At 40.6% G+C, this 14,018-nt stretch overlaps 1 protein-coding gene across 1 annotated transcript in view; it reads right to left on the bottom strand.

Annotated features, from left to right (window-relative positions):
* Ush2a (usherin) overlaps positions 1 to 14,018 on the bottom strand; it is a 746,720-nt gene that overhangs the window by 40,004 nt on the left and 692,698 nt on the right. Inside the window, exons 62-63 of the mRNA XM_047521110.1 lie at positions 12,249 to 13,765; positions 9,214 to 9,535 (exon numbers count right to left, since the gene is read on the bottom strand). Coding sequence (XP_047377066.1) covers positions 9,214 to 9,535; positions 12,249 to 13,765 — 1,839 coding nt within the window. The remainder of the gene's footprint in view (positions 1 to 9,213; positions 9,536 to 12,248; positions 13,766 to 14,018) is intronic.

The raw sequence follows: 14,018 nt of genomic DNA, 5'->3' as shown, positions 1-14,018 counted from the left end.
GACAAGGAAGGTTGTCTGCCTACTGAAGGAGTGTCACAGCTTCAGAGCCAATTGTGCTCTTGATTAGAGATTTTTACATTCTAATATTTTATTAATGATTCATTTGTACAGACAAAAGAATTCTCTAAACTCGGCTCTTTTCCATCTTGAAGAATGGACTTCCTTCTTCTAGCTAATTGGGGGCTGGAGGGGAGGGGAGGGGCGGGGCCTGGACCTACTGTGCCTGCCACAAGTATCCTGCTAAACACACAAGATTTCTTAGTTCTCACAACACACCCGTGGTTGAATGAGAAAAGCGACGCTGCAAAATATTAAACACCAAATATCTTGCCCCAGATGTGTGATCTTAACTCGGTTTTTTTCATTTGAAGATCAGGACAGCTTTCAGCATCCAAGGAGAAAGAACATAGAGATTGCATATAAGTCACAGTGCAGAGGATTTGTCAGTGGCACTGGTGTGTGCAGGGTACGGGGCCAGTTCTTGTTTTTTTGCTGAAAGCATTTCCCCCACGTCCCATTTAGCCCTGACTGCAGAAATGGGCGTAGGAGCAGCCTGCCCAGTCATAGGACTTCATTCTCTCAGGTCACAGGAAAGCTTATGTGCAAAAGTGCAAGTCAAAGTCCTGCTCTTGGTGGATTTTCCAACATTGGGAAAAAGAAGTCCTCCTTCCACGGTAAGGAGGAAGGGTAATGACAATAATGATTATTGTTGTACTAGTTGAATAGTTTCTGTGTATAAGCTACTGTCTCAAACATGTTAACATATGAACTCATTTAACCCCAACGCCTATGAGTTCAGGGCTATTCTTTCCCATATTGCAAAGATAAGGAAACTGAGGCATAGAGAAGGTCTGAATCTGGGGGTGCCAATAGTGATTTCTCTAATCCCTGGAGAGAGTTTGTGCAGAAATGGAGACAAACAGAGACAAGATAAGAAGAGGGACGGAGAAGAGAAGGACTGAATCCAATGACGTGGAGTCCTGCCTCTGGGTCTTGAAGGTCTGGTGTTCAGAACTTTTTCTTGGTTTCAGGGAATCCCTTCAGTCCTCTTCCTACAAAGATGAGCAGAGACAATTCCCTTCTAAAGTAAAATAGTCACAATACCATGTGGATGGTGTGAATTTACTTACAGACATAAAAGCAGCTCATGTAGTAAACTAAATAAATTAGTTCTATTATAAATTTACATTCATATTATGTAATATAGTTATATTTTTAAAATAAATTTGTTAGTAAATAAATAAAGTAGGTTTCAGTAAGGGACACCATTACTGCTATTTCCATATGTCCATTTTGGTGATGGACAAACATGTAACCATTTCTTGTCTGAAGAACTGACATCACAATCATTTGCATCACTGTATCAACACACCTAAGGTTAAATACTACTAGCGAATCGAATTGCTTTCGATAAGGATTTGTTGTCAGGTTTTACAAACTGTAGATTACAAAAACTAATCAAGAGAAGATCAAGTTTGATCAGAATTTCTAAAAACCCCCGCTTGGCCCATCAATTTAAGAACTGGAGGGAGCTTTTCTATGTACACCAAGGCTATGGACCGAATGGCTGAGACCCACATATTTATGTGTTGAATCCCAAATGTGAAGATATTTGGAGATAAGGCCTTTAGGCAGTAATTAGCTCATGGAGCCCTCATGAATGGGATTAAAGTCCTTAAAAGAAGAGAAAGACACTAGAGGGAGCCCTTCCTCCTCCCTCCCCTCCTGCCTGCTTTGTGAAGCTACAATGAGAGGACCGCTATCGCTATCTGCAAACCAGAAAGTGGCCCTCACCTGGCACAGGACCTACAGGTGTCCTGACCTCGGACTTCCTAGCCTCCAGAACTATAAATGGTGGTTGTTTAAGCCACCCAGCCTATGATATTCTAACAGCCTGAACTAAGACACAGGAATGCCCAGAGAGATTAATTTGCTCAAGCATCTAAGACTAGAACTGCTATCCCCACTTCTTTCCCTTCTAACTGATCACCTACAATTTTTTACCCTTTTGTGGGAGTTGGTATAGAGAAGGCCTCCATGGGATCTTCCTGTGGTCTTCTGTCAGCTGCCTTTGGCAGGGACAATCAGGATCCCCCTCTGTATTCCTCACAACCCTTCCTTTCATCCTTTTGTTTGTGAACAGTGCTAATCTGTTAGAAGACAGCAGGCTGCTGTCCTGTGTGAGCTCCTGCAACACTAGGCCCAAGATCAGAAGAGTGAGTCATAGGGTTGCCTCTAAGGCTGACCTGTGGCTCCTTAATCATCCAGTCATGAGGCAGCAGAAGACTTCAGAGTCCCTGAGTGTGTGTGGGTGCTTATCGCAAAAATCTGTCAAAGTGGGGAAGTTTCAGGAAAACTAATTAAGTCACTGACAGCATGATTCAGTGAAAGGGGGAGCCCTGGCAGGCCCCAGCAACTCCGTGGTGAGTCATTGCCTTAAGCGAGAGTATGAATATGAATGCACAATTACTGAGAGCTACTCATTAGCCTCAGTTCACTCCCTGAAGGTAAAAATTGAAACTTGCCAAGCTGGGGTGCTGCCCAGTGGGAGAGCACTTGACGAGCATATGTGAGGCTCTGGGTTCAATCCCCAGCAATGCAAAAACAAACAAAAAAAATCACAAGAAACTGAAACATGAAGTAAGACTCACATCCAGATCTCTCTTGAAGCCTGTGGGGAGACTACTGTCCTAATTTGCTAGCTGAATAATTAAGAACTTTCCCTCACAGAATTTGGAGGTTGTGACAGTCGGCTTTACATCATTGTGACAAAAAGTTTGAGATGAACAAATCATTGCATTCTTCCTGTTTGTTAAAACCAGCATTACATGACACCAGTCTGCTGCCAGCAGAAATTGTACCCAAACCCACTTAAAACACTGCTGGAGCCTCCTCTGAGTGCCTGGATGACTAAATATAGGGAAAGGAGTCCCAGAGAAATAATTTCCTAAGTGGACCTGAGCAGGCAGGATACTCCAAACAGGCCACTCTGCACTTTCTTCTCAAAGCAACGTCTTTGAAATGAATTAACACTTGAGCCTTTCATGGATGGGTTCTTGCTAATTCCTGAGTTGCTCTCAAGTCATCTTTCCTTTTGTACCAATGCAAAGTACTTGACTTCTTTTTAATGGGCTGTTCTTTTTTTAGCATCTACATCCTGGTTGGCCACAACTTTAAAGTTCCCTTTCTGGCAAATTTTTCAAATCTTTCTGCTCTGTTTCTTGCTCCCAATTCTCACTGTAAACCTGACTAAAATCTGCCAGCAATATGCAGGCTACTGCCGGAATACTGCGCTGCCTTGAATTTTCCTCTACTAGATTAGTTAGTCTTTCATCTTTAAATTCAGCCTCACACAGTCTCAGGGTTTGGAAAAAGTGTAGACAAGTTCTTTGCCAAATGTAATATGAATGGCCTCTAGTTCAGTTCCCATTAGTCCTCATTCCTATCTGAAACCTCATGAGCACAGTCTTTACTGTCAACATTCCTATCGGCATTTTAGACTTCTAAGATTACACTAGAATTGTCCAGTATGCTACCCTTATCTCATTCCAAGCATTTTCTAGCTGGTTTTTTCAAGCCTTTTCAAACTCCTTCTGTGAATCAGTTCAAGGTTTCTGAACTACAGGGTCAGGTATAGTCACAGCAACCACCCCACTTATTGATACAAATTTTCTGTGTTAGTCAACTTTCAGCTACTGTGGCAAAGTATTTGAGATAAATAATTTTTAAAGAGGAAAGAACTGTTTTGGCTTAAAGTTTCTGAGTTTTCCAAAAGCCCATGGTTGGTTGGCTCCATTGCTTTTGGACCCATAGTGAGATACATCATCACAGCAGGGGACAAATGGGCAGAGAAAATAGGCTTACCTCATGGAAGCCAGGAAGAGAGAGAAAAGAAGGACCAGGGCACCAATATACCCTCTGCAGGCAAGCACCCACCAACTTCCTTCTTTCAACTAGGCCCCACCTCTTTTAAAGGATCCACCCTAGGGACCAAGTCTTCAACACGTGAACTTTTGAGGACACTTAAGATCCAAACCATAAGGAAGCTGTATATTATATATAGTAGTACAGCACAATTTTGAAAGGATTGAAGACATAATTGAATAGTCTGTGGATAAAATCATATTTGGTTTGTAAATATTCTGTAGCACTGCTGAATAAACCTGTGGTCTTCATTTAAGGAAAATGTCTTTGCACTGGAAGGATTTCATTTACTATAGAAGCATCTTACTTATGTGTGAAAACACAGTGTTGTTTAAGAATTAGATCTTGGTAAATTACATTTGAAACAGAGCGAGTTTTCTAATAGGTGTGGCACTACATTGCTCTACAAAGTAACCCATGTGTCCTCATGAAGTAAACACACTTCCAAATTTTTTGACTCAAAATTCCAACTTTACAGGTTTTATGAAAACTTATCCTTCAGAGTTTAGTCCTTCAGCAACTAGAAATTCTAGATATTGTGCTGAAATGACCCAACTTAGAAAAGTGCTCTGTTTTTAATGATGCTAATGCTTACCACAAAAAATCAGGCTTCTTGAGTTAGAAGCAAGACAAAATAAAACAATGGTGGCCACGACCAAAGAAAATCCAAGAGGGAAAGAAATAAATTATTTGATTGAGACATAAACTTCCCAGATAATATATTCTGTCCTCTTCTGTAGCTTCAAATAAGACAATAGAATTTTTCTTTAAGAAAGTTATAGGGTTGGAGATGTAACTCAGTGGTAGAGCACTTGCCTAATGTGTGTGAAGTCTTGGGTTCAATCCCAGCACTTATAATAAAGGCACTCACTTTGGCTTTTAGTACTCCTGTAATCCCAGTTATTTGGGAAGCTGAGACTGGAAGATAAGCTTGAATGCAGTCTAAGCAACATAGAAAAACCCTGTCTAAAAACAAAACTAAACAAAAAAACAGTAAAACTATGGATAGACCAAGGTAAATAGAATACTAATCATTATTGTCACAGCAAATTAGGTGTGTATAAGGAGCTGGCTTCACTTTTCCAGGTAATGCACATTACAACAGTTTACAATAAGGATTCTCAACCCTGACTGCACATTAGGACCACCTGGGGACCTTTTGAACTTCTGGGATGACTGAACTCATCCAGGAATAAGAACTCCAGAGGGGTGGGGCCTGGGTATCATGAGGAATATTGTCATAGTTCCCCATGTGATTCTAACATGCAGTCAGGGCCAGGAACCTAAAATTCAAGCTTAAATGGGGTACTGCTACTCTGGGGAAATATGCTTTTTTTAAAAAAGTGTCATGGACCACCTGAGCTGCTGAAGTTCCTTCATCCTTTCCTCCTCTCAGGAATCTGCACTTTGAACAAGCTCTTTGGGTAATCCTTCTCTACTAGGAACCTACCTTGGGGCATTGAAAATTGAGGTGCTACTGAAAAAAAGGTGGTGTGATATAACATGACTTTTTCAAATGAACCAGTTACCTCGTTGGTTATGAGAATTTTTGTGAGGTGAGTGACATGTTAACCCTTGACCTCTATGGTCTTCTACAGTGAGTGGTTCCCCCTTTCTCTGTAACCGTCCACTTCTTCAGATATTTCCTGACCCTCCTGTCTGTCAGAACTTAACTACACTCTATTCTTTTCTGTCACAGAACAACTGCTGTGATGCATTAATTTAAACTAGAGAATGCTGCCTTTTTCTCCCATGTAACTGAATCATAGCTCCTGCGACCAGCATGACAAAACTCTCCAGTCTGGCAAGGGGCAAAGGGGGATTGGAAAATAAAGATTCACAGACACAAATCTTGCAGATTAAGCTGGGATCAGGTGGAGCCTGCCCTCTGATGGAGATGCAGGTCTAAAGAGTTATGCCAACAATCTTTATTTATATATGTCTCATTATCAGGTTAAAGACTATGCAACCATTAATCTTTGTATTCAGGAAAGTTACAGAAACTAGGACATCCTATGTAGCTTTTCATAGTTGCAATCCATAGTTGCAAAGTGCAATGTTAGGAGCTTTGTGTAGCTCTCAAGAAAGTCCATTGTTTAAAGTTACTGTAAGGCAGTCAGGAACTGGAGAAATGGAACTGGTGAAACATTGTGGTTGTCTAGGATAAGAATTCCTTCTTTCCTGGGAGCTGTGTGCCTGAGATCAAGGTTAGAACTGATAGGACTCTTGCACAGAGCCTCCTCATGCGGGTCACTGCCACAGCAGCTAGGTATCCTGTGCCCTGGCACAGAAACATTCCCAGGAACCAGGCATGCCACAGCCATGAGGGCATCAGACAATCCTGATCTCAGTAACTTCTCCCCTATCCTACATCACTGCTCTCAACACTTAGCAGCTGCCTTTAACAACAACGATGACTGAACCCCAAACCAGAAGTGAATACAATGATGCAGTGCAGTGTAGGAAGGTGCCACTTCTGACACTCAGGGCACATCATGGGGATGGCTACCCTCTCAGTGACAGAGCAGCGTCACCCTTCTGAAGGATAGTCCCACACCTCTGGGAGTTTCTCAGCTCTCTTGTTTTAAGTCCCTACAAAGATACAAATTACCTTAACAACACAATCCTCTGCAGACGATTCAAATCACTGTCAGGTGTTAACTAAACAGATTGTGTCTAGGACAATGAAGGTGTTTCCTCAAATGCAACTTGAGGGACCCTCAAGTGGCTTTGAAAGCAATGCAAATTCATCTTACAGACAAAATACTCTTTTGTTAAGGGGAAAACAAATTCCTTTAGTATATAGCTTCCTCAATGACTTTCATGGAATTACTCAGGGTCCATAAAAGTTCATCATTTACACAGGCTAGATAAATCTAATAATCTAGTTCATTTATTTCAGCATTTAATCTCTGCTTTTCAAAATATCATTTTTCACAAGAACTGGGTCTGATAGGCTCCAACCCCACAACCCGGCTCTCTATCCTTATATTGTAACAACAGAGGATTAGTTAATAAATACTCATTTGAAGATCAGTTCGTTCTGAAAACCAAATGAAATGCTTTCATTTGGGTGAGAGGAGTATGGAGGAGATCTATGATGCAGAACTGATAAAAACAGTTACAAAAGAGACCGCACAGCCTCAGAGTCTTAACTTGCCACCCCTCTGAAATGTGGGTCCCTTGATCATTCTTAGCTCCTGATAAGAAATTTACTACAGATAAGACACATGTTTGGAGTTTACCATTCCTTAGACAAGTGAGATGAGACTGCTACAGAAAATATGCCCGATAGATATCCCAGGGACATGACACCATGCCCAGAATGCTGTCATCACTGGTTTGCATTCAGCTGGGTCATGGAAATTTTGGGCCAAAGATTTCATGTCAATTCCATCTTTCTCACAAAGGTACATTTTTATTCATAAGGGAGAAGAGATAATTGAGAACTGAGGAATCTTTGATAACTTGACACTTTTCAGTAAAGATAACAAGAAAAGAACAAAGAGATGGCCACATAGGTCCTGACTGTTTCTAACAGTATTCTGTTTCCTACTGTGGCATCAATAGGTATTTTTTTCCTTCACAACATAAGCCACAATCCTTATCCTAATCCCTTGGAGCCTGATGTGTTTTAAAATAATTTTTTTAATAAGATTTCAGAAAGGTAATAAGATGTATCTACTGCATATTTTGCAATATTGCCAGTGTAATGTGGTTAGTCACCTTATAAAAAATGTGATATTTCTGCAGTAAAATATAAATATTCACATGCAAGTGGAATAAATGAATACTTTAAATAGTCTATTTAGATTGGGCTTTGCTGCCAAAGGAGTTATGCCTAACCAAAGAAAGCGAAATTTTGTTTTTAAGAGATTTTTAGATTTGGAATTGCAAACAAGAAATTATGAATTTCTATCTGTGTATTTGTCCAAAAAATTAAAGAATCTATTTACATTTTTGATTCTTACTAACATCATTGGGTAATTTGTCTCATATACTACTGACCTAAAACATATTTTTTTTTCAAGCTTAAAAATGTTATATCTAATCCTACTCATCTATTTGCTCACCATATGTCTGTCCACTTGGTGATTTTATTATTTCTTGTTATGATAAGCTTTTTTCCCGGTACATATGCTAGGCAAGCACTTTACCCCTGAGCTGCATCCCCAGCCTTTTGATAAACATTTTGAGGTGCACTTTCCTGTTTTAGAATTTTTTTTTGGTATTGCGCCTGCCACACAGTGCTTGCACCAATCAGCAAGCTTCCTTTGACTGTAAGAGGACATGATTCTCACTTAAGCAGAAGAGTATATACTGGGAGCATACAGAATTCAAAGAACACTTGAAGAATCATGATAGGAAGGTAACAGGGAAAAGGAAAACTTCTAAATTGAGGTGAGGGGTACTTTATCAGGATTTCTCATCCCCTTCTTTTAAAATTCTGAGTGACGTTGCTCAATATCAATCCCAAGTTGAGTCTGAAGGGCTGAGTGTGGCTCCTATGCCCACCAACATGGCAAGGAGACTGCATGACATGCTGGTGGGGTCTCCCAATAAGTCTAAACCAAAGGTAAGAGGAACCATTTTTCCCTTATAGCAAATGAGGTTGCTACTACAAGAAAAATGCACATGCATGTTTTTATCTTTAATACTTGGCCTTTTAAAGATAGGCAAGGTCTTTTTTATGCCATCTTTATACAAAACTTGCTTCATCCCCATGTGCAGGTTAGTTATATCCCTTTAGACTTATCTTGACACTCCATGTTTTTTGAGCACAGTGGATAGAGATGTTCACAATTAGATTTTGTTTTATTAGAATTAATGAATTGGGCTGGGGAGATAGCTCAGTTGGTAGAGTGCTTGCCTTGCAAGTACAAGGCCCTGGGTTCAATCCCCAACCCTGAAAAAAAGAAAAGAAAAAAAAATTAATGAATTATTTTCAAAGAGATCTTTTTCACAAGGAGCATCTTCTACCAAGGCAGCACTGACAGAGAGATGTTGAATGTTAGAAACCACTTCATTAATGAGAAATGCAAATACTTCACTTGAAATTGACGTAGAAAAAATAAGCATATATCACATGGATCAAGAACTAAGGAAATGAAGAAGGCAAATGAATATGGTCTTTCCTCCCTCATTTACTGCTTAAAAAATTTAAAGAATATTATCACTATCCTTAAGATCACATTAAGTAATTTTTCAAATTGCAGGCAATTTTTACAGGCAGACCCTGATGGGTACACACAATCTCAGTTTGAATGGTTGGTGAAACCCATTTCTTACCTGATATTCATACTCTGTGAAAGGCAATAGTTCAGAATCCATAAATGTATTTAAGCTTCCATTGTAGGTTAGGACTGGATTGGATTTTCCAGGCTGAGTTTCTATTTGTCTTCTGTACAATTCATAGTATAAAACTTTTCCATTTGGCTGGAGTGGTCCTGTCCACAGAAGGGAAACAGTGGGCTGAAATCCCCCTGGGGCCATCTGTAGCTCTACATGTGGAGGAGGTTGCATCAGAGGTGCAATCTCAGGGGTCTGGATGGATGTCCAGTCACTTGATGCACATCCCAGGGTAGTACAGGCTTGAATTCGTACTTCATACCTTCAGGACACAAGACAGTATTACAGATGACTAACAACAGTGTTTTCATAAGAAAGACAAATTTACATTTATTTTTAAATATAACTAACTCTTTTAAAGAAGAACATGAACATTTTATCTTTTTTTTTTTTTTTTTTGGTACTGGGGATCAAACCCAGGGTCTTGTGCTTGCAAAGCGAGCACTCTACCAACTGAGCTATCTCCCCAGCCCTACATGAACATTTTAAATCCTTTTGGTTTTCCAAACTAAAGGAAAGATTCTCATCTGTTTGGATGGCACAATTCCTCCTCTAAAGAGAGCTGTATGGAATAAATAAACTGTCAAGATTCTTTCCAGCATGAAAATTCTGATTCTCTGCAAAATTACTTAACATAGCAATGAAGAATGCAACTTGGGGAATAGGGACCCATTTCAGCAGCTGGGGACTCCTCCTACTGCAGCCAGGACTGAGTGATTCCCTGGGAATGCTTCCAGGTCATGAAGGAACATCATGGTGTTAAGGTCTCAGTGGTAATAAATCCCCTCACCTGATACCTGACATCTTAAAACAGGCCCTCTTACACCACACAAGGACCTTTTGGGGCCAAAGTTAACCCAGCCACACACTAGATTATCCATCATGGAGACACCTTATCACCATCCAGTTAAACTCAACTAATCAATTATGTTTTGCCTCATAGCTGGTCTCGGCCACTTGGAAAGGTCTATTTACATAACAGGGATTTTTCCCTTCCAACAAAAGGGACTTTGGTTAGTGTTCAGTGCCTGTGGCTGCAAAGCAGCACTTTTTTCTCTGTTCCCCTGCCCCATTGATTTTATGACACTCCTAATTATCCCTCAACACTCAGCCACCTTTCTTTCTCCCGTTATTTCTTTTGGTTCTGCCTTGTCCTCTTCTATCTTTCCTCTTTGTTCCTCTAATCACTGACTGCTGTTTTCTTGCTTTCTGTTTCACATTTTGTCTTCTCAATTATACTTGAAGATTCCTTTGTGACTTCTTTCATTCCCCTTTTCTTCTTCTTATCCCCTCTCTCTCCTTTCTTACCCGCCCCCACTGTGATGGAATGATCAGTTTATTGGTGAATAAATTCATAGCTGTATGTGGCAGATATGACTTCTTACCAATTCTGTGAAGTCAATTTTGATTCTGCACATAGGGATGATTCACTTTCTGCATTAACTGTGGTAGTTTTTAAATCCTGGATCAGTTTCTTTCTGGTACTAGGGCATTCCAAGACTACTTCCTACTGATCAGTTGTGGGTGTGTAAAGGTGGACACACTAATTCGCAATATCTAGTAAATATTAATGTGCTCTAAAATCCACAACTCCCCCCAAACCTGCATGACCTTCCACTTTATATAGCAATGATATTCTGTTTTATGTCACTGGTGTTATAACTTAGAGTGGATAATGAAGAGACCTCTTATGTGTCCTTACATGTCACTGCTAGGATTATCAGATTAATCAAAATTTTTCTTTTCTAGTCTGGAAAAAGTGTCCCTCTCACATCTGGAAAACCATTTTCTTCTCTAAAATTCTTTTTGAATGACAGTTTTAAAGAGGGAGCAAGTTATGATTTTTGAAACTTGCATATACAATCAAGTGAAGAGGAAGCTGATAAAAAGGGTCTATCTCTGCAGCTAACATGGGCCTTTTTAATGCCAAGAGCAGGATAAAAGTCAACTCACACAGCATGTGGATTAGGCATGGAGGATACCTGAGAAGTTTTAATTACTGTTTAATATTTAATATGACCCTAAATAATTGTCATGAGTAGATGCATAAGACCATGAATGTTTCATTTAAATAGATCTATATATCAGAGATAATTATGGCGGATATCTGGTCTACACATCAGATTACTAATAAACTCTATTTTACCTATGGAGGATGAAAATCAACACTCAGCCTTTAATTTTTTTAAGTGGTTCTGTTCATTTTACTAAATTTTAAGCATAAATGCCTTTTATTACCCTTCTGTCTAAGGATGTGAGTTACTTAAAATATGATAGGGGAAAATGTCAAGCAATTATTTAAGGTATGGGAACAGGGCTGGTGGCAAGATTCCTTTGTGTAGGGAGCAAAATCCTTCCATGCTTGTCTTAGACCCCAAACAGGAAAACATGAGCTAGAAATGTGGTACAGAGAAGTCATGAGATTAAGATGGAGGGAGTCCTGAAGTGGGCAGGGAAATTGTCCTAAGAGCCTCATTATCCCCAAAAGAAGTGCTGGATTAGATAAGAAGGGCTGTCCCCAAAACACATTTTGGTTCTGTAAAAATCTGGCTGGTAATAGATATCAGTGGCTGGTACCTTTTTGTACTTTAATACCTCATTCTATTCACAGCCTGGGTCAGGTAGCCCCAGTGGGGCTCTAAGAACTGTTCAAGGTCCTGCATATTTTCAGGAGGGACTCAATTTGGGGAACCGATCCCATCTCTGCACACCTTGTTCTAGACAGGATGATGAGCTACAAACATTTCTGAAAAATTGACCCTCAATATTGCCTGCAAGAATTCCGCTTTCCAGAGGTTATGCCAGCAGACTTTGGTTGGGATGAGGACATGCTTTGTCCGCTATAGATGGTTAAGTGGACAGGAGTTGGGGACATCACATATCTTGCTTTTAGTGTTTCCATTAGAACTGACCAAGGGCTCACACAATAGGGAGGACAGTGAGTTGCTCTCAGAATACCAAGTTTGGCTACCTACCTGTGAAATGGCTTTAGATGCTTTACTGTGAATGACTGTGTGCCAGAAGAACTGCGAGTTGTGTTTATGTGTATAGTTTTTGTTTCCCTTTCAAACAGCTCACGGATAAAGAGGGTATAATTGATGATATTGCCATTTGTTCTCACTGGAGGGTCCCAATTCACTAAGATCTCCCTGGGGCCTTTGGCATAGAGTTTTGGTGGTTCCATGCCTGAGGGTGCAGAAGGACTGGTTCGATCTTTGACAAGTGGACTCAAAATACCCCCTTGGCTATTGTTGGCAGTCACTGTGTAGCCATACTCCACACCTGGCGTAAGGGTGAAATCATGATAGCGAGTTTCCAGGCCAGTGTACACAATGGTTCCATTCCTCCTAAGTTCATAACTTCTGATCTGGCCATTTGGATTTCTTGGGGGTTTCCAGGTGATTTCTATTGATTCTGAGCCTGTAACTTGCAATGCTGGGGGATCCATGTTCTCTGGTGGGGCCTCCATTGTCCAGGCGGATTTTGACACACTAACTGTGCATCCTCCACTTGTGCAGGCTATAAGGGAGAAATTGTACTGAGTATAAGGCTGCAGATGGGAAACCAGAAGGGACAAGCTCTGCCCTGCAAGGTACTCCTTACCATCATATTTAAGCAAATATTTAGTGATCTTTCCATTTTGAATTGATGGTGGTGACCAAGATGCATTTATTTGACTGGCGCTAATGACCTGAAGAACCGGAGGGCTGACTCCTGATGGAGCAGCCTCAGGAGTTGTGATGTTGATGGGTTTGCTGGTGGAGCAGCCTCCACTCGTGCAAGCTTGGACTGTGTAAGTGTAGGTGGAAAAAGGAAGCAGCTCATCATCAGTATAATTGAAAGTCACAGCATCAAAGCTGAAAGGATAGAGCATTCCATTCCTTTGAAGCCTATAAGACTGAATGATACCATTAGACTGTTCTGGTGGGATCCAGGAAATCAGTAGTTTGGGGGGATTCATAGATACATAGGATACCTCAGGTGGAGAGAGACCTTCTGGAGGTGCTTGCAATGTCCTTACCACATTCCAAGAGCTACAGGTATGTCCCACTGAATTCCAAGAGCAAATTTTATATTCACACAGCATCCATGGTTGCAAACCTGTGTCATTATACATAAATGCATTCCTTTCAGAATTATATTCTGTGAAAACAATTTTCTCATTGGCCTGGATTGTCTGATTCCCCCAAGCCTTTCCCTTGAAGCATCTGCGAATCACTTCATAACGAATTATCTTTCCATTTGGGTTAACAGGCTTAGACCAGCTCAGCTCTACACTTGTGGATTCCACAGACTGGACTGTAGGAGTCAACTGAGAGTCTGGAGGGGCTTCCTCTGTCCAGAGAGACTGGGGTGCTGAGTGGGCACAGCCTGCCCTGGTGCAGGCCTCCAGGGTCAGGGTGTAGACAGTGAAGGGATCCAGGCGTCTGAAGAGAAACTGACGACTCAAACCAGTGTACTCCAGGACAGTGTCACTAAAGATGTTGTATTTCTGGAGGAGGAAGAGAGAGAAGCAAAGATAATAATTTGTAGTATGTGATTTCTGGGTGTAGCTACTTAGCTCCTTTTAAGACTTTACCCACCTTATTCCTCATCTTGATGACCCTAATCTAGTAGAAACATTCTGATATTAATTGTGGAAACGTGATCTTTTTCAGTTAATGTAAGGTCCACCGAAAGAGAAAAACACTTTTTTTTAAAAACAGCTGGATAACAGTAAGCATTTAAATAAACCTAAGGCTATT

The sequence above is a fragment of the Sciurus carolinensis genome, chromosome 12 (assembly GCF_902686445.1).
Source record: "Sciurus carolinensis chromosome 12, mSciCar1.2, whole genome shotgun sequence".
Classification (NCBI taxonomy): domain Eukaryota; kingdom Metazoa; phylum Chordata; class Mammalia; order Rodentia; family Sciuridae; genus Sciurus; species Sciurus carolinensis.
The sequence above is the reverse complement of the archived record's forward strand: the minus strand, read 5'-3'. Positions and strand labels throughout refer to the sequence as shown.